The 24,120-nt window shown below is 54.2% G+C and overlaps 2 protein-coding genes and 1 long non-coding RNA gene across 4 annotated transcripts; 1 reads left to right on the forward strand and 2 right to left on the reverse strand.

Moving 5' to 3' along the window:
• Window positions 1-341: 341 nt before the first annotated feature.
• Il4 (interleukin 4) lies at window positions 342-7,719 on the reverse strand. Its single transcript, XM_087194479.1, has 5 exons — window positions 7,591-7,719; window positions 7,292-7,339; window positions 6,837-7,103; window positions 2,098-2,250; window positions 342-530 (listed from the first exon to the last, which is right to left on the reverse strand). The coding sequence occupies exons 1-5, from the start codon at window positions 7,717-7,719 to the stop codon at window positions 438-440; spliced, it is 690 nt and encodes a 229-aa protein (XP_087050605.1). The 3' UTR covers window positions 342-437.
• Window positions 7,720-15,708: 7,989 nt separating this feature from the next.
• On the reverse strand, window positions 15,709-17,483 carry Il13 (interleukin 13). Its single transcript, XM_004836611.3, has 4 exons — window positions 17,352-17,483; window positions 16,397-16,447; window positions 16,100-16,207; window positions 15,709-15,839 (listed from the first exon to the last, which is right to left on the reverse strand). Exons 1-4 carry the CDS (start codon window positions 17,481-17,483, stop codon window positions 15,735-15,737), a joined length of 396 nt encoding a protein of 131 aa, XP_004836668.1. The 3' UTR covers window positions 15,709-15,734.
• Window positions 17,484-17,554: 71 nt separating this feature from the next.
• LOC110345560 (uncharacterized) lies at window positions 17,555-23,933 on the forward strand. Of its 2 annotated transcripts, XR_002388963.2 has the most exons (4): window positions 17,555-18,355; window positions 19,123-19,210; window positions 21,176-21,303; window positions 21,767-23,933. It is a non-coding gene; the product is annotated as an uncharacterized LOC110345560 (long non-coding RNA). The 2 variants fall into 2 exon arrangements; XR_015444666.1 differs by having other exon boundaries at window positions 19,123-21,303.
• Window positions 23,934-24,120: the final 187 nt, after the last annotated feature.

Genomic DNA, 24,120 nt, shown 5'->3' on the forward strand with positions numbered 1-24,120 from the left:
TCGGTTACTGCAGAGACATCTAGTGAATGCGAATTACTCATTTCTTTCCCCAGTGGGAGAAAAATGTTCTAAGCATCCAACCGATACCTTTTCAGTCAGAAATATGTGACAGCAGGGCTCAGTCTCACTGTGCAAGCTCTCCTGACACACATATTGCGTGGCTTTGTGTTCTGTAATCATCTTGTGTATTAATTTCCCAAGAAGGAAGTCCTTGAGAAAGAAGTAGTCTTTCCACTTGGTCCCAAACCATTTATATCCTCTCAGTAACTACAACTGGTTTCTATAAAAGTTACAAACCTCATTTGCCAAGTAAACATACCCAATACCATTAAACACTGCCATTAGATTTTACATATACTTTATTTTATAATGAGTTATAAATATATAAATATTTTTAAAATAAAGCCATTAAAATTCATAAATTAAAATGTCGAGCGTCAACACTCTGAGTATTTCTTTTTCAGGATCGTTTTTAGGTTTTCCAAGAAGTCTTTCAACGTCGTCTGCTTGAGTTCACTCACAGAACAGTTCTACAAAAGAAACCTCGTGTTAGCTCAGGTCAGGGCCTGGCGTCTTACTGCCGCCCGTGTGCGGGGTCGAGCTGACTGGCATCGCCAGGGCCTGCAGTCTGGCCCGGCTGGGAGTCGTGGCCGCCGGGCCCAGGATTCGCCTGCGATTTGGTGCCTGCGGCACTGGTGACTGCAGCACGGCCCCAGGCCACGTCTGTCTTCAGAGCCCACAGTCTCCAGCTGGGGCTGCTCAGGGGGCCGTGCGGAGGTGCGGCTCGGCCCTGCCCACTGGCCCTGGCTCTGCTGGCTCCTGAGCCGCCAGGGACAGCCGGGTCGCCCTCCCGCCGGGAAGCAGCGGCCAGCGGCACCACGCGGCACTGCTGTGCTTCCCTCGCTCCACACGTGCCCCTGGGCTGTGAGTCCACGTCTCTCTCTCAGAGCAGAGCAGCCCAGACTTCCCACTGCCCGCCCACTCTCCCGTCTTTCTCCCTGCCTGTGCCTCTCTGTCAGCTCGGCCCGTGACCGCCATCGTGCCAAGCCCAGCGGCCTCGTCAGTCCATCTCGTTCGACCTTGCGGGCCAGGACGCAGGGGCCAGGACGGTCGCTCCCTCCCCAGAAGAGTTTCCTCACTTGCCTCCTGGGACCGCAGCCACGCCACGTTTCCCTCCCCTTCCTTGGCAGAGCTTCCCAGGCCCCGTGCTGGGCGCTCCTCTCCCTGCACTCGGGCGTGGACTGTCTCGGGCTCGGCCTGGCTCTCTGTCTCTCTCGGCACTTACACGTTACCTGAGCACTCTCCGCTCCCACTCCTAGTTCCGAGCTCTCCTAGCGGCATTCATCTTAACACCTCTACCTGGGCTCCCGGTGGATGCCCTTCCTTGTGTTTCTTTTCCATGGTGCCGGGGATGGAGCCCCGCAGTGGACTCCCCGAGCAGTGCTCACAGCTCCACGTCGCTGAGCTCCATCCTCGGCTCAGCCCCAAGCCCTGCTTCGCCCCGCGCTCCCCCGTCTCTGAGGCACCAACCGGCCCCAAAGGGCTCAGGCAGGGCAGCAGGACGCCACCCTGTGTGCAGGTCCGTGCGCTCTGCTGTTAGCTGTGCTGCGCCCACACCCAGCAGCTCCCTGCTGCCCTAGCCCACGCGCCCTCTCTGGCTGTCTGCGGCGTCTCCCCCAGGCCCCCGGCGACGCCTCTCAACTCCCCGGCACTCTTTGCCAGTTGCTTAAAGTCAGAGCATTACCCCTGGCCCGCCCAGAGCTCTGCAGGTGTCTCCCACCAGGCTCGGGCTTGGGGGGACCCAAAGGCCCGTGTGGGCTCATCCTCCCGCCGCCGCACAGCTGTTCCTGTGTGTGAACCCCGCGGCCCGCTCCGTCCACGTGTTGCTCAGCGTGGCTGATTCCCACATCGGTCTCCTCGCCCACGGCCTGTGCTCGTGCCCCTCGCTTTCTCCCTGTTCTCTCCCTGGCCGACGTCGGATCGCATGTTTGGCTTTTCTACCTCTGAAGCTGCATCCTGGCTCCCAAAGCAGCACCTGGGGTGGAGCCTGGGCGGAGGCTGGTTATCGGAGGGAGGGTCGTTCCGTATGAGGCTTACCGGCTGAACCATGCTCCTGAGGTTCCTGTAGACCTTCTTCAGGAGAACCAGAAAGACTGATTCTCTGTGTCTGTTCAGGCACGAAAGCCCCACCCCGAGGTAGGATGTGCGATGCAGCACTGTCACAGCCTGGCACAGCTTCTCGGCTGTGTCCTGCAAAGAGAAACGCCAGAGGGCCATGTGCTTCTCTGTTGTGGACACAGGGGAGAGGTTTCTCCTGGTTTCTTCCTTCCAGGAAGACACAGAGAAGGTTGAGTTGTATGGATCTACTCTATTCAAGTAGCCTTGCACCACGAAGGAAGGCCGCTCATCAGCCGTGAGCCTCTGGCAATTGCTCAGCAATGCTCAGCCTTCTACTCAGAGCCTCCCGATTCTTTTCCCATGGAGAGTGTGGTGGAAGGGCCCCTGAACAAAGCCAGGTGATCTGGCCACAGTGGAGCAGGGATCTGAGCACAGGGCCGCGGTCGCTGAAGCCCGTCTCTGTCTTTATGTCATGCTAGCTCCTTTCCTGCAAGCTGACCCTGGAAGCCCCACAGCACGCTGCATGACAGGGGCGGTGTCTGGGCAGCAGGTTGTGGCTTGGCGCCCGCTCCCAGGCGGCGTGCCCCACAGGAGAGCCGTGTGTGCAGGAGTTTGGGCTCCCACAGTGTGGAGGCTGGGCACTTCTTCCGTGCAGCAGGTCAGTAAAAGGGGTGCAGGGGTCTGGCCTGAGGGGTCAGGGGAGGCCGGGAGAAGGACCGTTGGACTGGGCCCTGGACAGAGCTGCTGCAAGGGGCCTTTGGCCAGGAGTGGCGCAGAGTGAGGACTCTGGAACGCGGCCATGCTGGCGTGGTGCTGGGTGCACAGCTCTTCTGGGGACGCTGGGCCTAGCAGAGGGGAGGGACAGCTGGGCGGCAGCTCTTATGGGAAGCTGGGGAGCGACTGTGTCATCTCATTGAGCCCAACTTCATCATCCAGGTCGATGAAGCTGCCTTAGCCTTTGCCAGGACACCCGGGGGCCTTGATCCTCAAAGTGGCCATGGCCGACCGGCGGCAGGGGCGTTGCCAGGAACTTGTTAGAAAAGCGGCTCCTAGGCCCACTGAGTCAGGGTGTGGTGACAGGATCCCTGAGGCCTGACCTGAGAAGCACTGTTCCAACACACTTTCTCCAGATTTCAACATTAGGCATATTTAGCAGTCCCACCAGCCAGAGATAACGACCGATAATATTTTGCTAAACATCTTTCCAGGTTGTTAAATCCCCCCCAGTAAGGACCAACTGTTGGCGCTGTCCTGTGACTTTCACCCTTGACCTAGCCTGCTAGTTTCCCGGAGTCCCCAGAGCAGGGCACTAGGAGCTGCCGGGAGACCAGTTGCACGTTTGCGCTGTAGTTTATCCATGTCCTATTGTGGCCGATTTTTCTTCTGTAAATAGAGTGGCAGTGAGACAGCTCTGTGATCGTAGGGACTTCAGGACGCTGTGGACCCAGAATCCACCGCGCCTCCCTTTCCGCCTGGGGCAGGTGCTCCAGGCCACCCGGCCGGCCGAGCTCGCTTCTGGTCCCTGGCTTAGTGGGAAGTGCGACAGTGGGGCCAGGTCTCGCCTGCGTGCTCTGGGGTGGGCAGAGGGCAAGGACAGCGGGGGCGACCCTGCTGTGCCCGAGCAAGCGAGCCCTTGCTGCTGGTGCGCACATGAGATTCAGGAAGGCCGAAGCAGAGCGCCTTTGCGTTTCCCATCAAAACCTAGTCGGGCTTTTCTGAAACTTTGGCTTGAAGCCCAGGAATTAAACGGCCTGTTGTTGTTTTTTTTTTCTTTTTCTTAAATTTAATTTGTCACATATAAGGTTTTTATATACAATCAGTGTGCATTGTAACAGTTTATATGAAAAGTCAATCAAGTTTGTCTAAAACGTTAACCTGGCTGCATAGCACATTTGACATTATTCCCCATGTGAAAAGAGAAAACAAATGGATTTACAGTAACGTTTGGCTGTTTGGATTCTGAGAGTCTTATACCTACCCTTTAAACCAAATGCATCTGAAAAAAATGTTTCCAGAGCATGCAGTTTAGACTTTCCATATTATATCATCATTTTTTCTTTTACTACAAATATTGACTAAAAAGAGGGGAGGGGAGTAACATGTATCTAACGAAGTATTCAATATAAAAAGGACTAATGGAAATAAGTGGCCACTTTCCCCATTTTTACATTCTAAACAATGATTCCATCAAGACAAATCATTAGTGTTATTACACTGATTTTTTGAAAGGAACAGTCAAAAAAAGCCTGAGCTGCCTGTTGCTTTTAACCAGGAAATAGCCACATCATACAGGGAAAAACCTCTAAAGGTGTTTTGCAAAGGATTTGCTAAAGGTAGTTAGGATGCAACTTGAACTGAAAAGAATCTGCATCAGATGGCAAACATTTTGAAGAGCAAATTCCAAAGGCAGTTTTAGTTAAAGGTCTAGCAATTTAGTTTCCCTGGTTTTGCTGAAGGAGGAAGGCCCTCTATGCTGCCGCAGCTTCTTGGCCCTCTGTCCCCTCTGCCTGGGGCCTGAGTGGCCTTAGACGGCCCCGAGGTCCAGGCAGCTTGGAGCTGCTCAGGAAAAGGCTCAGAAGGTGATCCTGGGCCCATGATGGTGAACCTGTTAGAGCTTTTGGTGATATAAACAGCCCACTGCGGCACGCATGCCAAAGTTCGCCACCACTGTCGACCTAGGCCACAGCAGAAGCAAGTGTATCTCACCCAGATGTCAGAGAATGGCCACCTGGGAGCCGCTCCTGTGGCAGTGACAGCATTCTAAGTGGTTCTCAGCTACCCTCATTTAGGGCTGTGGTATTGTTTTCATTATCTCCAATTCCACCCAAATTTAGTCAGTGCTATAGATGGGGTGGGGCAGGCAATATTGGAGCCAGGAGTAATGGTGCATGCCCATAACCCCACTTAGGAAGCTGAGGCAAGGGCTTCCCAATTCCAAGGTCAATCAGCAACTGAGCAAGACTGTCTCAAAATGAAATGGAAAGGGCTGAGGATGTAGCTCAGTGCTTCCTGGGTTCAATCTCCAGTACTACCAAAAACACCCCTACACACACACACACACACACACACACACACACATACACACACACTATTTAAGTTCAGTATGGAGCTCACTGAAGAATTATGGACTTTAGTTCTCTTTGATAACCAGGAAAGGCCTTCACCCAAAAAGTCCCTCACAGAGCAGGTAGCTTGCTTGACTCCACTTTGCTTTTCCTCAAACAGCCTTGATTTCATCTATGCCTGGGCAGGTGTTGCCTTTAAAGCCTAGGATTTAGAGCAGTATATTCTTCCCAGCAACTGCCAGGACCAGGATGCTGCTCAACATGGAAAAGCTGGAATTCTTGATCCTCAACAGAAAGAAAATGAATGTGTTGGGTTTGGCCCCGGGACCCAAAGAAGCCTCCCACACAGGTTCACGGGTCTGAGAACAGTGTCTCCCGGTCCGACACCTTAGTATAAGCCGGCTGGGCTGAGTCTGAGGGACAGGAAGGAATGAGAGGCTGCGCTTGTTGGTGCCAGAAGGCACAGAGCAGCCTGCGGCGGGCACGAGAGACAGGTGAGTGTGCAGAAGGCGGGGGAGTGGCTTAGGGGGTGTCTGCGTGGGGTGAGGGAAGGTGGGCAGGGTCCTGTGGGAAGGCCTAGAGGGTCACCCCGGGCTCGGAGTCAGGAGGTTCCGATCCTTTCCTTCCTAGAATCAGTGCTGCTCTCCGCCCAGGCTGCGCTTTTAATCAGGATTATATCATCTTACATTAACACTTTCCCCTAACGCAAGAGCTAGATTCCAACCAGCCTTCAAAACCCTTTACAATCACTTTCCTATATTCAGGTGTGGAAACTGAGGCTGAAGGGGGTGGAGAGATTGCCAAACAGCACACAGCTAGTTCATGCTGCTTCAGCCCCAGGGCTCCCTCACCGCCAGTCCTCTGCGCCCCCTCGGGGCCGGTTCCGCTGAGCCAGTCCCTTGCCGTGGCCTTGGCAGAGCGGCCTCAGAAAGCCTGGACAGGGCCAGAGATTTAGCTCAGGGATTCCACCGCCTGCCTCACAAGTGCAAGATCCTGAGTTTGATCCCCGGTACCGAAAAAAAAAAAAGGCCTTAAATAAAAATGTTAAAAAAAAAAAAAGCCTGGACAGCCCAGGAGCTTGGCTACTAGAAGGCATCACCTGGGCCAGAAGGACTTTGAGATCTCATACGTACAAAGATACATAAAACGTCATAGACGAAAGAGTCCTGGAGAAATCTCCAATGAGACAAGGTGGTCCAGATACGGCCTGAGGCAGGATGGTCCTGCAGGTGGCCTGGCTCTGGGGTGTGGCCCACCCACTCGGGGCTCAGGTGCCCCTCTAGTGCACATGGGAAGCAGGCAGCTAGGAGACCACTGTACGTGGAGGCTCTGGGCCTTTCATTCTCAGTTGTGTGTTTCCATGAAAACAGGAACTGAAGAGCTCAGAGCTATTGATACGGCCACAGTCATGTGTTTGTCGGAGCAAAGGCACTATCAGCTGTCACATCTGTCTCCTCCCACTGCAGATGGGGGTGGGGGTGACAGATGCCCAGGCAGCCAGAGGCAGGGATGAAGGGACTGTGCTCAGCAGGGCGGCTCCGGACAGGCCGGAGGGGACTCGGGCAGCACAGTGCAAGCCGAGGCCTCCGGAGCCGAGCGGTCGGGCCCAGCGTGTGTCAGGTGACAGGCCGGGAGAGGAGGGCTCTGCGATACCTTTTCTGTTGCCGTAGGAAGTTTCTTAGACAAAGTGAAAGCTCCCTGACCTGTAATCTCAATATCTGTTTTTGTGAGAGTGTTTGGGTTTTCAGAAAGGCCAGAAAGGGCCAGAACAATCCTTTCATCCTCCAGGCACTTGTGAATCCCCCCACCCCTCCGTGTGCCAGGGGCCCCGATGCCCGGGCAAACCCTCAAGAGTTTTTCCTCGCCTGCTTTTTCCTCCTGGTTAGGGTCACAGAATCCAAGCTTTCTGTAACCCATCTTCTGAATCACACGAAACCAGAAACTCCAGAACAACTTACAGATCAGAATTCTCACAGGACAAACACTCCTAACCCTTATGGGTCACTCGGACCTGCTCATTATCCTTGCAGTTTCTTGTTTAAATGCTGGAGGATCCCCCCTCCCCAGGCGGCCCATCGGCCGAGGAAGACCAGGGAGCAGCCTCTTACCTTGGGGGCAGCGAAGACGTCTGCAGCAGCCAGCTCAGCACATGGAGTCTTGGCAAAGGTGGGAATCACGGAGCAAGAGACAGAGTTAACCTCAGTGGGACACAACCCCCCCAGGCAGCTATCACTCCCTCACCCTGACAAGCGTCCCACAGTCCCCAGCAGAAAGTGGCAGGGGAGAGGGCTCTCTCTGCCCCTGTCCGCCTCCAGCCACCCGCCACCAGCATCTCCAGCCGCTGTGGCCTGTTCAGGGTCTAGAAATACCCGCTGCCTCTGGAGAGATGGTGCCAGATGCAACTTACCTTTTGGCTTGAGAGCACATTCAGATCATTGATGATTTCTTGTAAGGCATCGTTGCAGCCACGGACGAAGGTGCCGGTACATGCTAGGAGGCAGAACAGGGTGACTGTCAGCTGGGGGACAAGACCCATCAATAGATCTCTCTTGGCAGTGACAACGTGGGACAATTAGTTTATCAGGGGAAGCTAACAATGCAATTCTGACAAAGATATCTCTATATATAGATTTAAAATTGCTGAAACCAAGGGAAAATGAGTTTACGTTGGAAATTTTTGTTACACCAGATTGTCAGTCATTTGGGGCCAATCAGTGCCTCTCTTCCAGGAGAAAAAATGCCTCACCAAAACAGGTTAAATGTTCCTGTGAAATCAGACCAAGAGGAAAATGAAACCTTTTTTTAAAATTAACTACAAAGTTTCAGCATAGGAAATTACACCATAATTTGCTCTTTAGATTAATCTTATCAGCTTGGGGTTGGTGCTCCTTTTTGCTTTGCATAGGAGGAAGAGGCCACAGGTGTCCGAGTTTGTGCTAGTGCAGTCCTCCTGGGGAAAGATAGAGTAATATCAAGAAAGTGACTTGCATGGTATTGCGACCTGGCTTCTTCCAGGTACGGGGCGGATGGGGGCACCTGGAGACGCCTGTCATGGGAAAGCTGACCTGGGGCGGTTCTCCGGGTGAAGGAGGGTCACAGGCACATTCCACACCCGGCCTAGCATGGGGGCTTGCTATTCTCAAAAGGTGAGGTCTTCGGAGAGGGACAGGCGACACCAGGTGGGCCCAGTTTGGGTCCCAGCAGGCCCCTGTGGTCTTTACTGATAAGGAGACTTGGTCACATTGAAGCTTGACTGTCCCAAGGTCTCAGCAATGGCCACTTGTGCAGTAGAACTCTGTGCATGCCCTGTGCTCTGGTGGGTGCCCCTCGCCCTGCCACTCCCTGGGTTCTGAAGCCCCCATTCCCCTCTGCAGCAAGGATCCCTGGGCCCAATGTGCACTGCACTTCCCCCACAGCCAGTTCTCTCCATGTCCCTGGCCTGGTTTCTAATTTTGATTTTTTTTTTTTTTGGTGCTGGGGATCGAACTCAGGTCCTTGCGCTTGTGCAGTAGGCAGCAAAACCACTGAGCTAAATCCCCGGCCCCCCTGGCCTGGTTTCTGATCCTTGGTCTACTGACTTTCTCCAGACGATCACCTGGAAATGTCTGTTGCTAAGGTGATGTGTTTTGCACCTTTTTTCTTCATGTTATAGCATTGACAACACTTGTGTGTATTTATAAAACGTATACATTGTGGGATTGTCAAAGCAAGCCAATGAGCAAATGCCTGCCTCATTTACTTGTGGCAATCACTTAAGAGCTGCTCTCCAATATTTACGGATACAGTTTTCTTGTTAACTATAGTCACAGACTTCTGGCACCCCTTGAGCTTATCTCTAACAGGACATTGTATCCTTTTTCCCTCAGCCTTCCTCCCCCTCCTCCCGGTGACTACTGTTTAGCCTCTGCTTCTGCCAGTGCACCTTGTTTGCATTCCACAAGGAAGGGATGCCGTGTGGCCTTGGTCCTGGGTGTGGCTTGCTTCGCCTAGGGCCGTGTCCTGCAGGTTGATGCGTGTGTTACAAGGCTCTGTAGAGCTGCGGGTTTCACCAGCGCTCCCGCCCCGTGAAGCGGGAATCCGGACATTGCTGGCCCCAGACCAGGCTCAGCATCCTGCCCTTGGGCCTGTGCAGCGAGGCCCCAAACTCAATGTGGTGACTTGCGACACCTGCTATGTGGGGCTGGGCCAAACCTGACGGGTGCAGGGCTCGTGCTCCACCAACTCCCCCTCCAGACCAGCTGCATGTCCAGGGGCCTCCAGTCTACTCTCCTGACCAACCAGTTACAAATGTGGGGGTTGCCACCCTCCCAGGGATTTGCTAGAACGAGTTGGAGAACTCAGGCAGGTGCTACAGGAGAGGTCACAGCTCCTACATGGCACAAGATCTGCATAAGAACCTGCCCAAAGAGTTGGCACCGAGGGTGGGTCCAGCTTAGAGCCTCAGCATCTGCCCCAGGCAGGCGCAGCGGCGATGGAAGGCAGTGCCCCCAACCTGGAGGCTCCCGAGACTGTGACAGACCCGGCCGGAGGCCAGTAGTCCTCACCTTCCTCCCTGACCTCAGGGCCCACCTGCCCTACCCACGACTCCTGGAGGACTGGGGGTCCTTTCGTGGTGATGGCCCCCTCTCTCTGTGCCCCCCCAAACATAACATCCACCTTTGCAACTCTGTGTGGCCGGCCACACCCTCCGCTCCAAGGCTCTGTGGGGTGGGATGGCCCATCTGCTTCTGCTCTTCAGGGAACTTCATGGCCACTTCCAGTTGTTCAAGGAAGTTCTCTTATTCCTGGCCCCATGCAACCGTTGGAACAAACCCAGACAAGCCTTGCTCTGCTCCTGAGCTAAGGCTCCCATGTCACGCTCCTCTTCTGCTTTGCCATCTCTGTCCAGGAACCCTTCAGCCCTAGGTCCAGTCCTGAATGGTGCTCCGAGAGCCTGCTGAACACAGCCGTCCATGGCCTCTCAGAGCCTGCCTCCCCACCCATGGGCCCCCGCCCTGCATCCCCCCAGAGCCTGTTCAGCGGGGGCTCATCAGTGAGCTACCGTATCCTGTCCTTGCTAGAGGGTTTCGGGTTTGCAGCTGGGCAGGGAAACAGAAACACTCTGTCTCAAGGTGAGTTAAATGGGGCAGGATGTAGCTCAGATGGAAGATTGCTTGCCTAGCATATGCTGGACATGGAAGGCCTTGGGTCTAAGCCTCAGTATCAAAGGGGGAGTGGGGGGGATGGACCTTTCTGTCTGCAGGGAGGTGGGCAGTGGGAAGGATGGTGTGGATCCAAGTCACTCGCACATGCTAGTGTCAAAGTTAAGGCCAGGAGTCGATGAGACCTGATGCCACTCTGAGTGACCTTGGGAAAATGACCCTTAAAACTGAGCCAATTGTCAGGTGTGGTGGTACACGACAGATCTCAGCACTCAGGAGGCCGAGGCAGGAGGATCTCTTCAGATTGAGGCCAGCCTAGGCTACATAGTGAGTTCAAGGCCAGCCTGAACTACATAGTGAGACCCTGTCTCAAAAAACCAAGGGGAAAAAATAGTGGCTCTTTAGAGAGCAGGAGGTGGGAGGAATGATGAGCTGCCACAGCTCTGAGCCCAGACAGAATGACAGCGCAGGAGCATGACTGGGCGAAGGGAGACAGGAGATGACCCCAGCATTCAGCCCCCAGCGGAACGCAGGCGGAAGGTTTTCAGAAAGGAGAAGCGGGGGCCGCGTATCGCCGTCATCAGAGGGGTGAGCGGCCAGGCCGTTGGTGGGAGGGGTGGGGAGGAGTGAAGCTGATAAGAGGCATCAGCATCAGTGGGCGGCGGGCGTGGCCTGCAGAGCCGGGCTCCGTCTCAGCGTCTCCGTCTCTGTGGGTTCCGTCTCTGTGGGCTCCGTCTCCGTGGCCACATGGGGGCTTCGGGCAGAGGTGCTGCTGGGTGGGACGCACTGTGCTCAGGTCCTCACCGCCCTATGCACTGCTGTGGTGGCTCAGGGAGGTGACAACACTGCCCGGCAGTGCTGGTTAGTGGGGCTGCAGGACCGGACCTGGGAGCCACTTCTGAAATGTTTGAAATTCTCTATGATAAAAAGGTTTTTATTTTATGTGGGGCTTGGCTCAGTGGTGGAGCCCTTGCCTCTCACGTACGGGCCTTGGGTTTGATCCTCAGCACCCCAAAATCAAAATTTAAATGGATGGTAAAATATTTATTCTTTTTTTGGTAGCAGGGATCGAACTTGGGTCCTTGCTCTTGCACAGCAGGCGGTGAAAAATATTTATTCTTACAATAGAACTTGTACATATTGGCCAGACCGGCTCTCTAAGGCCGTCCGCCTGTGGCCTGGCCTGGTGAGGCTCCTGCCCCCTCCCCTGCGCGGGCTCCGCCCAGGCTCCCGAGTCCCCCAGCACAGCCCCTGGCCCTGAGGTCCCTCTCCCTGGCCTCCATCCTTTCCTCCATCTGCCCCTCTGCTCGCATCCCGTGTATGGGGGAGCATCTCTTGGGGCCCCTGGACTCCTGTCTCCCCTGCAGCCCTCAGGGCCCCTACACATCCTCCAGCACCCGGCATGGTGTCTGGCGCCTGTGGTCCCCGTGAACTCCTGGAGGATGAACAGTGGCGCTGCGGTGCCCAGAGGCGGCTGAGCCTGGGCCCAGGTGATGGTGCCGGAGTCACGGACACAGCAGGACTTGAGGTCTGGGCTGACGTTACCCCAAAGTCCTGAGGGCACATTCTGCCTGCCTCGCTGACGGGGGACAGGACAGGGCCTGCTGAGGAGGGCTGGCGGCAGGGAGCACAGCACAGCGGCTGCATGGGCAGCTGGCTTCTCCCGTCTGCCCCAGGCCCTGCAGCGCCCTCCTCTGGTGGATCTGCCAGGCCCAGCCCGGCGGAGGGGAGGCCTCTGCTCTGGCTGCAAGCGCCCCGTAGGCCCCAGCTCCCCTCCTGGGACACTGCTGAGCCTTCTCCGCCCTGTCCTGATCTGCTCCCTCCAAAGGCCAGGCATGGTTTTGGAGTTCTTCGCTTTGTAAATTTGTCTTTGCTCCCTGTTGGGAAACGAATGTGTGGGCCTCACAGAAAATGTGGGAAACAGAAATGAGAGGAACATGAGGAGGAGGCCGCCCCTCTGGACTTGTGGTCACTGCAGGCCCCCGCCGGAGACGCTGGGCGGGGCAGGTGTCCCCCACTCTGGCCAGGGGTCACCAGGTCAGGGGAGGCAGGTGTGGAGGGGATACGGTGGTGCCCCCCGCCCCAGGCTCAGGAAGGGCAGTGCACCCCGCACACTTGTCCACAGCGACGAGAGTTGCTATTTTAACTCTGGGCCTACGTCACCTCTGACCGCACAGCAGCCCGGCAGGGCTTGGGCTGGGGAGTTTCTGATGCTGCTGCGAGAGAATCACTTTCCACAAGAGAAGGCACTGTGGAGGGGAAGGGAGAGGCAGCAACAGAAAGTGAGGTGGTAAGTAGAAAATCGCTTCTGGGATTTCAAATGGCTTCGTCATGGGGCCCTCCCTGACTGCCGAGAAATCAGTTGATCTGGGAAAGTTCGTTGCAAACCTTGTGCCTTGTCGCTCTGGGTGGAGCTGAGAAATGAACGAAGATAACGAGGCCTCGTGACTTATTTTTCAGAATAAGAGAGGGCAGTGCACAGGAGGGTGCCCGGTCCCGGCCATCTGCACCTCCAGAAGCCTCGAGTCGCGGGCAGAGTGTCCACACCAGAGCACGGCCGGCCTCTGCCCCCGGCTCCACGGAAGGGAGAGGGCCAGGGGAGCGGGGTGAGTCACAGCTGGCCAGCTAGGTGAGGCCAAGCATAAGGTGCCTGCACCTCCCTGCTGCTGCACTGAAGAACTGATCAGCTGGCGTCTTGGGAACCCAAGCCTCAGGCCGCTCCTTGGCCTCAGGGAAGCCGGTGTGGGCCTTGTCCCTGTGCCCGCTCCTCCTCACCCCTCAGAGAAACTCCAAGTGACTTGCAGAGCATTCTGACACCTCTGCGGCAGCACACAGAAGTGTTTGATGCGGGGTTCACCAGAAACTCGCATGTCTGTCTCCCTTCTCACCTGAGCCCTGGCCCCTCTTCTAGAAAAACCTCCTGGGCCTGGGGTTTGGGGGTGCTGAGGGCCCCCCCGGGCCCCTAACAGCATCTTCCTCCCACTCACCAGGCACCCTGATCTCCTCTCCCTGGGCCCTGCTGAGGGTCTGGCAGGTGATGAAGAAGCCAGGCTACCACAGGCTGGAGACAGCTCCCACCAAGGACCCCAGGCTTGGTCCTAGCCTCAGTGGCTGACAGACAACACCTTTTTCCTGCTCCCCCTCTTCCTCTCATTCCTAAGTGGGTCACCTCCTTTGTCAAGAGCCACGGCAGTTTTCTGGCTCTCTGCAGCTCACTGCACCCTGCTGGGGATCACAGGCCCCTGCCTGGAGGACAGTCACAGAAGTCCAAGCCAGGCGCCCAGGCCAGGCTGAGGATGTGGTGAGCTGTGGACCCCTAGTGGCAGGGCCCGGCACAGCCCTGTCTTCACTGGGCACCGTCTGCCAGGCCCACTGCAATAAGTGGCTTGGAAGAAGTCCTTGAAAAGAATCCCTTGGGACCCTGCCCCCCATGAGCCCCAGTGCCAGGCTTTGTTCTCGAGGGATTCCCGAGGGACTTCACTGGAAGTATTTCCAGCTTCTTTTTGGACCAACAGGTCAGTGTCTTGGTTGTGGAGAAGATGCTGGGTCAAGATGCTGCTCCAGGGCCAGGGATTTAGCTCAGTGGTTCCACCGCCTGCCTTGCAAGCGCATGGACCCGAGTTTGATCCCCAGTACCAAAAAAAAAAAAAAAAAGAATTATTTCTTGGGCCAGGGATTTAGCTCAGTGGTTCCGGCGCCTGCCTTGAAAGCAGAAGGTCCTGAGTTCGATCCCTGGTGCCAAAAAAAAAGATGCTGCTCCAGACAAGGGGCCACCAAGTTCTGTTTTAAAAATCAGTGTTCTCTCATACACAGCCTCTGTGCAGCCAGCCCAACCCCTGCCCGACAGCCCGTGCTGCTTCCGAGCCTTGTCCCGGCTGGGCATCCTGGCTCCCTGCGTCGCCTCCTTGGCTTCTCCCCTCCCCTCTCGCTGGGTGGCAGCGAGGTGACACCGGAGAGGAGCAACCGAGTCAGTCAGTCACCAGCCCCCGGCCAGGTCTCTGCTGTTGCTTGGATGCTGCGGGGCCTCAAGCAGTCACGGGCTCTGGGCATCCTTCAAGGGCGCCCGCCTGTCACCCAGGATTAGAGGCTGGTCCCTGACAACCCACTACCCACTGCAAAGGCGCTGCGTCCCGAGCCGCCCCACGAGCTGGGTGCCCCCGAGACGCTGTGGCTGTGTCCCGCAGCCTGGGGCTGCTGGCCCTGACATTCCAAGGAGATGTAGAGGGCGCCCGGGAGCCATCTGGACAGGGCCCTTGGCTCTCACGCTCAGCTCTGTGCCAGTCCCCGAGGCCCAGGGGGGTGAGCTCGCTCCTGCTGAACGGTGAGTGTCCAGACACTGACTGGAAGCAGGGAACGCCCCCTGGGGAAGACCCCGGCAGACTGATGACCATGTCTAGAGGGAAGTGGTGTGTCCATGCAGGCGACATTTGGGCAGAGAGACGTCATTGAGAGCGTGGGCGGTCGCTCTGGGTGCCTTTTTCTTCCAATTTCGGCTTTGCTTCTTTCCAGCATGCGGCCCGAGCAAGCCACCTCCCTCCCCTGAGCTCCATCCACCTGAGTCCTCGGTCTAGGCTGTGTCCCTCCCGCCATGTGTCCCTGGTTTCAGGCCCAGTCTTGCCCTTCAAGCCCTCTCCCCTCCAGCCAGCCCGCCGCCCTCAGAGTCCCTGAGTCTGAGGCCAAAAAAGAGGCAAACATCAGCAGGCCTATCCGTCACCATCTTTATTTCAGGTTTCCAGCTGACACGGTCAATGAAACAGCTTGCTCCAGAATCCCTCCGCCATCCCACACAGCCGCTCTCCCGCATATTATTAACTCTTTGGTAACTTAGTTTAAATACTTAAGGGATAATAAACAATAAATTACTCTAGTGAGGGCTGGATGCGGGCTGGTGACAGGAGCCCTGCTCAGGCGAGGCCCAGGGGTGCCAGGCGCCCTGTGAGGTAGCAGAGTTGTGTGCACAGTGCGCAGTACCAGGCCCCTCACTGCTTGGGGCCCTCGGGCAGCAACAGTCTCCCCCACCTAATACCGACAAACACTCATTTAAATAACACACAATCATAAATAATAATAAGAAGAAATGTGCCCAGGCCACTCTCTGTCAGGCTCCTGTGTGAAGTGCGTCCCCTGCCCGCCAAGTGTCTGGCAGGGGTGGCACCCGAGACAGGGCCACAGCTTGGAGTGTGGCCTGGCATGATGAAGTCTTCCGCCCTGGCTCCCCGAGCTTGAGCCCATCCTGGGCACCTTGACAAGGGGCCGGCTGGGTGGAAATCGGGCAGCACAGGCTGAGGTCCGAGCTAAAACCAGCTTCCCTTCTCCCCCTCCTCCCGCCTCCCCAGGAGCTTCTGATGTCAGAAAGAGAAATGGATCCGAAGCATAAATAATCAGCGCCTGTCTCTGCCCACTTCGTGCCTCAGTTGAAGTTTCCGTGGCGATAAAGGCTCTGTAAATATCGGAGCAGTGTCTGCACGAATTGGGCCACTTCAATTTTGGTGTCTCGGTTGTGGAAGCTGGAAACCTGCGCAGGACAAAGAGACCAACACCTCAGTGGGACGACAAGAGGCAGACAGCCAGCACCCCCAGGGGCTTTCCAGGGGCCCTGTCATTTAATCCTCAGAAAGTCCCTGCCAGGTGGGTACTGGTGTTTCCCGTATTTTACAGAGGCTCAGGTCGGAGTCAGGAGCCCTGGAGCCTGGGCCTTGTAAACCCCAAAGTCCACATCCGGCTTCCATGGCAGGCAGGCTCGCCCAGGGTGTGCACATGCAGAGGGCTGCTTACCTTGGCCACGGCCCTGTGCTGGCAGAGACTGCTCAGGATCTTCTGGGTCCTCTGCAGGGCGCTGCAGCTGGAGACGTTGATCAGGGACTCGCGGGCAGCACAGTACCACTGGGAGGAAACCACAGGGTCAGGCCCCAAGCCCTGCCTTCAGGGTGTCTACAGGAAGGGGTGGGCCAGAGGTGGGCCGGCTGGAGGTGTGTCTGGGTGGCAGGAAGGCCCAGCCAAGCGAGCCCAGGCTTCAGGAGAGACCAGCCCCGGGGCCTGCTGCCACCCCCAGCTCCTGGAGGTCCTTACCACGCCAGCTGTCAGGTTGACACTCCACACCATGCTGCCGCTGCAGAGGGGAGTCTGTGGGAGCAGAGAGCCAGTGAGTGGGGTGCTGGTGGCAGTCGCGGGCCCGGCCCAGCAAGCCCGGGGCCAGTTCCCCACAAGGATGGGTCCCACAGGCACCCCCGCTAGAGCCCAGGGTCAGGCCCAGCAGCCCCTTGACAGCCCCAAGCTTCATTTCTACTCCGCTTGAGGGGCTGAGGGAGAACATGTACTCAGTCCTGGAGCTGAGAGAGAAAAGCTGAGAGACACAGCTGGTCAGGGGAAAACCTTACTCAAAGGCCATTGTAGCCAGGGTAGGGGACGGTAGAGAAGGGTCAGACCTGACTGGGGACAGGAGCCCAAGGCCGCTATCGGCCGGGAAAAATCAGATGGAGGGTGATCAGCTCTGGGCACAGAGTACCCTGCCTTCGGAAGGGGCCCTGCCATTACGAGCACAGATGTGCAGGTGTTGGTCAGGCCTTGTCTACTTCACTGACCCTTACTTAGCAAAGTGGTGTCCTCTTGCCCGCCTCTGGAGGGGAGTGGATACAGGGTCATGTGAAGCACCCAGCACTGGCCCAGGATAGGGAGAGTGCTGCCCGTGGGGAGGGGAGCTGTCTCCCCATGAATCCTTCCGTGGCAGATGGATTAACTAAGATGCTGTGAACAAAGGCTGGATTGCTGTGTTCAAAATCCATTTGGAAAAATGGCAAAATGCTCTAGGAGGGTCCTGACCTTTCCCTCCTTTCCACTGCTTGGGAACAGCTCAGGAGGAGCCCTGCTGGGGGTCTGGCAGTTTGGTCCCCCGGGGGCCACCGGCTCCCCTCCCGGGTGTGTTTGTCCCTTGCCGGGCCCAGGCCCCTGGTCCCGGGGACAACTTCCTGAGCCACAGGAACGCGACCAGGCCTGGCTGCTCACGGCCTCGTCCTGAGCCCACACTCACCTTGTGGTTCTGCGTGACGTTGGCCAGCTCCTCGATGAGCTCCCTGAGGGCTGCGGAGGAAGGCACGGGGCCCGGGGCTGTGAGGGCACTGAGGCAGGTGAGAGCGAGGACCACAGTCACCCAGAGCGCCATGAGGAGAGGGCAGAGGGCAGAGGCGCAGACGCGTCGTGAACCGGCCCCGGCAGAGCAGCCTATGGCCTGGGCCTCTGGTGGCAACTTTTATAGGCCCGAGAGGTGACGCCTCAAACTCTGGTCTCGGCTGTGCTGGGCACTATCTACAAACCACATCTTTACTCATCTTGATCTCAGTTTGTGGAAAATCCAGCATCATGTAAAGGAAGGAGCTTGATTTCTTGTGGAAGGTCTAGGGCAGTTTCCTGTGGAGAGCATTCTACATAATTTTGGGGAAAAATCATTTCATAATCGAATTGTCGTTGGGGCTGTCTGAGGCCTGGTCTTCTTGCCCTCCAGTCAGGTTTGGCACTCGGAAACATAACTCCGTTTTGGCTCTGGTCACAGCTGAGGCCTCAATGGTCCCGTTACGTTGTGATGATGAAGACATCCCGGTTCTTCGAAAACCGAGTAGTAATAAAAAAAAATAAAGAAGATTTCATCTGGGGGAAGGACAGATTCCTTATTAGCCTGCTCTCTCGTCCCACCTACGATTGTAACAATGCTCTTCTTACTGCCCTCATCCACATAGGTTTACCGCCACCCTTTGAGTCCTAAACCATCTGACGCTCCCTCCAGCGACTCTGTGCACCAAATAAGTAGTGGTGAGCTCAGTGTCTTGTCTTTGCCCCCTCTGAGGCACTGACCTCCCGGCCCCCTACGTGCTATGAAATTATGCGAGTCTCTATGGTCTTTCTTTAGCCCAGGGTACCCCCCTTTTTAGGCAGATGGGAGGATTGTTCATCCTCCAGTATTTGGTGCCCACGAGCCTGTGAGGGAAGATTCCACGTCAGGACGTGTCGTTCGGAAGGTGTCCAAAGAGAAAGTAAAAGGTAAAGCACTTGGAGTCATGGAAAGTTTCCGTAGCTTGGATAACGGGGAAGAATCAGTCTATACAGCAGCAAAATTACATCCAATTCTTGAGTGCTGCTTAACAGGTCGGAGCGCAAGTTAGTCTGGTACCTTAACTAAAATGGTGTGTGAGATTGTTAAATTCCCGTAGGTGGGATTGGGATAGGACTGGTGAAAATTTAAAAAGAGGTCACAGCAGGGGAGAGCCTATGTCTCCTAAGACCTTTTCAGCTTGGGGCCTAGTAAAATCAGTTTTGGGTCCTTTAAACTCTACCCCGCCCAAGGCTCCTATCCTCCGTCAGGATGAGGAGGAGAAATGTACTAAGGAGGAAAAGTCACCTGACCTCCTCCAGCTCCTGGGGAACACCCAGAATTGGATTAGGGTTATGAAGAGATGCCTTGGCCCGCACCACGAGGCTTCTTAAAGAAGAAACGCTCTGTGCTTTCGTATGTCTAAATATCAACAGCTAGTTAAGGAAGCAGCTATGCAGAGGGACGTTCTTTCAGGAACAAGGCCAGTCCAAACAACCAAAATCAGTTTATTCCTGAACACTAGGTGTTTGACTTTGAACTGCTTAAGGAATTAAAACAAAGCATTAATAATGGAACTCAGGGACCATTTACTTTGGGTGTGTGGGATTCTGTGCTGGGGACTTACCATCTAACCCCACGTGATGCTAGACATCTTGCTCCTTCTTGTTTGTCCCCTAGTCAGTACTTCCATTTTAATGTACAATTAATTTTGTAGGAGCTTGCAGAAGACCAAGCGAGAAACAGGCAGGGGAATACGGCCAATGTAACCCAGGAAATGGGCCTCTGCACCTCTGCAAGCCAAGGTACGAACTCTAACATCTTTGGAACTTCCACTAATTCTTATCTGAAAAATAATGAGTCTGCTGGGCTCCCAGCAGCGGGCCCTTGGAGCCCAAGCTGGGGGCTCACGGGCCGCCCAGGCTAAAAGTTAGAAGCTCCGAAAGTGCCAGCAGCCACGCACAGACCCAAATAACTTACAAGATTAAAATCAATTTGCTTGCTGGTGGTACTAAACAGATATATACAGCTCTTTTATCCCAAATATATCATTTTATTTATTTATTTATATTTTTTGGTACCGTAGATTGAACTCAGATCCTTGTGCAGCAGGCGGCGAAACTACTGAGCTAAATCCCCGGCCCCCAAATATATCATTTTAAAGACTGAAACATTAGACTTTTATTCCATATAAACCCCAGAGACAGTTGTCAAATTTACACTTGATCTTAGCCAAAAGGCTGAGAAGCGATATCAATTGTCAAATTTAAAGCACGACTTCTGAAACAGAAAGGTTGCACAGCTACCTCCAGAAGCACAATTAGATCCTGACTTTCATTTAAAAATCTTTAAATCCACTTGTGGAAAGTAAACGTACTCCATCAGAACTCCACTGGCACAAGGACAAATCTACAGCCACACCCTAGACACAAGTATTGTAAAAGGATGTCCTAACTAAAAGGTAAAGTGGCTCAATACAATTAATAACGTGGGGAAAGGTACGCTTGTGTTTTAACAGAATGGAGAAATGCTAGCTATGGCTGCCATCCAGGAAGCTTGGGTTGTCTTCCGTCCAGGGTAAAGTATGGACTGGTAGATTCGACCTCAACACAGAAAAGAAAAATTCTATGTTTAAAGTTATACCAAAATGTTCAAACTGGTATTTGTATCTATAATCCCTGTTTTCTTTATGGTACAGTAACCTAGAAAGAAAACTCCTTTGATTATAATAACTGTGGACTCAGTCACTGTGTAAAAACCGGACAATAGTGTCTGATCAGGCACTACTGGGTATGGGCAGAGTGCCTAGAGTTGAATACCAGTGACTCTGAGACCCGAGCCTACTCCCCTACATCTTATTTGTTACTTGCTCTAATCCACGGGACTAAAAGGTTGCTAGGCCTCATTATTACAGGAATAGTCTCATCTCAAAGACCTGGTTGGTCCATTCCCCTGAAAACTTTGTGATGTTAACTCTGCGGTCCATTCATGTGGCTGGAGAACAAATAGAGTCCTTTCTACCCAAATATCCGATTTATTAGGTCCATATTACATGGAATGGATTTCATAAAAATGCACCTCCATCGTGGAATATATGTAGGGGTTGATCAGGAAGATATGGAAAATTGGGACCGTATGAATTTATTCATAATTCATAATTCATAATGAGGACCATGGGGAAATTTTATGGGAAGACAGGACAATCATACAGACTGGTATAAATTAAATTGGACTAACCTTGATAACGTGACTAAAAACTCTGTCCCTAGTAAGGAAATAAGTTGGATAGAAGAAGCTTTTAATATACCTTCTTCCCAGTTTTTACATTATGGAAAATTTGGGCTTGTCCAAAAAACATGGAAATTGGCTCTTCCCTATACTGAAGGAAGCTGATGGACTGGGAATTCTCTAAAATCAGACTCTGGCAATATTATGCTGTTCACAGAGTATTCTTGGCCTGTTTGAGCTTCCACGTATATCTGTAATGTATGTTTTCATGTATGGGACTATACCATGGACTATTAATACTTTTACCTGTCAAAAATGCACCTTGAGTCATCGTATTCCCTTCGGATCTGTACAAAATAAGACTCTAATGATTCTAGAGTGTATGCCAGGAGTATGGGTTCCTGTTGATCTAACTGAACCATGGTCATGTACACCTACTGCTCATTTCTTAAAAGTCCTGCTTGATTGTCTTGTACACAGAATAAAGAAAATGCTGGGACTGATGGTTGCTGGCAGAGTCTCTTTGGTATTATTGATTTCAGGTGCAGCTGTTTCCTCTGTGGCCTTGGCCCACTCCGTTCAAACAGCTCATTTCATAGATAATTGGATCATGACTGCTGATGAGGCCTGGAAAACACAGCATTCGATAGACGCTGAGATGCAGTCCCAAGTAAGTGTGCTTGAAATTACTGTTCTCTGGATGGGGGATGACATTGAAAGATTATAGCTACAACAAGGCCTCAAATGTCATTTTAATAATACTTGATTTTGCATTGCTCCTTTACCTTGTAACTGTGTAGCCACCCATGGGAACATGTTAACAAGCATATACAAAGAGCAATGCACAAAACTATGGATCTAGAAAAAAAGTTTTCTGAGGGGCTGGGGATTTAGCTCAGTGGCACCGTGCCTGCCTGGCAAGTGCAAGGTCCTGAGTTCAATCCCTGGTTTTGCAAAAAAAAAGTTTTCTCTGTGTCCCAACAGACTGCTAATTTTGATGGCCAGATTCAAAACTGGGAAAAATTCTGATATACTTGATTAGCTTAGTCCCGTTATTTATCTCAAGGCTCATTTCTGGCCTTATGTTGCTGTGCTAATAGTAATTGGATTGTATCTCCTTGCTCTCATCTTAGTCTGTGGCAGAGGGGCCCAGATCAAATGACGTCCGGAGACGGTGGAACCACAGGTCACAATGATTCAACTTCTACAAGCCGATAAAAAGAAAGGGAGATCTCTCGAGAGAATTCTACATAATTTTAGGGGAAAATCATTTCATAATTAAATTGTTGTTGGGGCTGTTTGAGGCCTGGTCTTCTTGCCGTGCAGTCAGGTTTGGCACTCAGAAACAACTCCATTTTGCCTCTGGTCACAGCTGAGGCCTCAGTGGTCCTGTTATGCCGTGATGATGAAGACATTCTGGTTCTTTGAGAGCCGAGTAGTAGTAGTAATAATAATAATAATAATAATAATAATAATAAAAGTTTCACCTGGGGGAGGGACGGATTCCTTATTGGCCTGCTCTCTTGTCCCGCCTACTATTGTAACAATGCTCTCTTTAGCCCTCATCACCAGCTGATGCTCCCTCCAGGGATTGTGTGCACCCAATAAGTAGTGGTGAGCTCAGTGTCTTGTTTTTGCCTACCCTGAGGCACTGAGCTCCCAGCCCCTACGTGCTATGAAATTATGGGAGTCTCTATGGTCTTTCTTAACCCAGGGTACCCCCCTTTTTAGGTAGATTGAAGGACTGACCGCCCCTGATAGTTTCCAGGATCTCAATGGCCCAATTCCAGGGGCTGGGGGGAGGGTCCTGGGGGCAGCCTGGCGTGGGCAGTGGGAGCTTGCCGTCTGGCATTTTGCCCGGTGACCGCTCTACGTGCACCTCGACATGTGATCTAACGTCACGCTCCCACGCCCCGTGGGAAGAGCAGACGTCCTCAGCCGCACACGTCCGTCTACCAGCCAGGAATGCGGGAATTTCATCTTTTCAAGGAGTAAGTCTCTTAAAGTACCAAATAATGCTTGCTTTGGATAAAAAGTTCAAGCAGGACAAAAGCAGAGAGTAAAGCTCACATCTCCCACCCACCAATTCCTTCTTGGCCACTGTGGGAAGAAATATGAAAGCCCTGACTCTCTTCAGGCAAGGTCCAGCCAGATTCGAGGTTCTCCTGGGATCCTTGATTTTTAGTTGCTTTGAAGGGAACGGCTCGGGCAGCCTGGACGCTGGGGTCCCTCCATCCCTGCACCGGCTGTGGGAGCAGGAGGCTCGGGGTCCCTCCTGCGGGCAGCCCGCCCGTAGGATGCCCGCACGTAGCCTTCTTGGAAGAAGTGAGAAAGCCCCACACCGAGGCCACAGCATTTGCCTATTGAGGCTGATGTCACGACCGCTCCCTTACCCACTTCCCCGCCCTGGGCAGGCCCGAGGACCCGCGCCCCACACCGGCTGCTCGGCGTCGGGCCACTGCAGTGCGCCCGTCCTCACCTGGGGACCCTTGGCCGGCAGAGGCCCCCAGGCGGCTCCTCCCAGCAACCCGAGCCAGCCGCCTCAGGCCCGCACCTGAGGCCGCTGCAGCCCTCGAGGCCGCTGCCCGAGCGCCCTCTGTGCGCCTCAGCTTCCTCCTGCGTCTCCCACGGCCTCGCCAGGAGGAAGGCGCGGGAAAGCCCCGCGCCAAGCCGGGTGAGTCAGGCCTCGGCCCGGCCGGAGCCGGGGCGGCGATGCCCGCGGAGATAGGGCCGCGGCCTTATGTAAGCGATGGCCCGATAAAGCGCCGGAGGTGGCCGGGGGCGACAGGGCCGCGCCCGCCCGAGAGGCGCCAGGCCGCGGGCCCCGGCGAGGACACCGGGCCGGGGTCCGCACGGACCGGACTGCGCTGTTCGGCGCGGTTAACCGCATTCTGCGAGTCCCCCGCGCCCGAGCCCTGCTCCCCTGGGTCGGGCCTGCACCTCGCCAGTGCACGCTGAGGGCGACCCCTCGGGGCTGCCGGGCGGCTGAAAACCCCCTCACTGCACTCTACCGGGCTGTCGGGCAGGAGTGTGCGCGCGCTCTGTGGCCTTTGTTGGGATTTTTTTTTTTTAATTCTTTTATTGGTACATTTTAGGTATGCAACACAATTACATTTCTCATTGGGAATTGTACCTTTACATAATGCATCTTGGTTCTTATTTTTTCCCCATTCCTAGCCCTCCCTTCACCCCCTCCACCCTTCCCTATTTACAAAGACTTTATTTCCGTTTTTTCCATTTCTCAGCATTTTTCCTTTCCCTTCTTTCCTTTCCCCTGCCCCTCCCACTACCCCTACCCCTTTGGACCTTTTCTTCCTATTTTACATTATCGATTATTCATTCTAATCATTGGTACATTTTAGGTATACAATATAATGACATTCATCATTGGAAATTTGTACCTTTACATAGTCTCTCTTGGTTCTTATTTTTCACCCTTGCCCAGCCCTCCCTTCAACCCCTCCATTCCTCCCTATTTACAAAGATT

The sequence above is a fragment of the Heterocephalus glaber genome, unplaced genomic scaffold, assembly GCF_053883595.1.
Source record: "Heterocephalus glaber isolate CG9 unplaced genomic scaffold, H.glaber_assembly_v1.0 deba00001606, whole genome shotgun sequence".
Lineage (NCBI taxonomy): Eukaryota > Metazoa > Chordata > Mammalia > Rodentia > Bathyergidae > Heterocephalus > Heterocephalus glaber.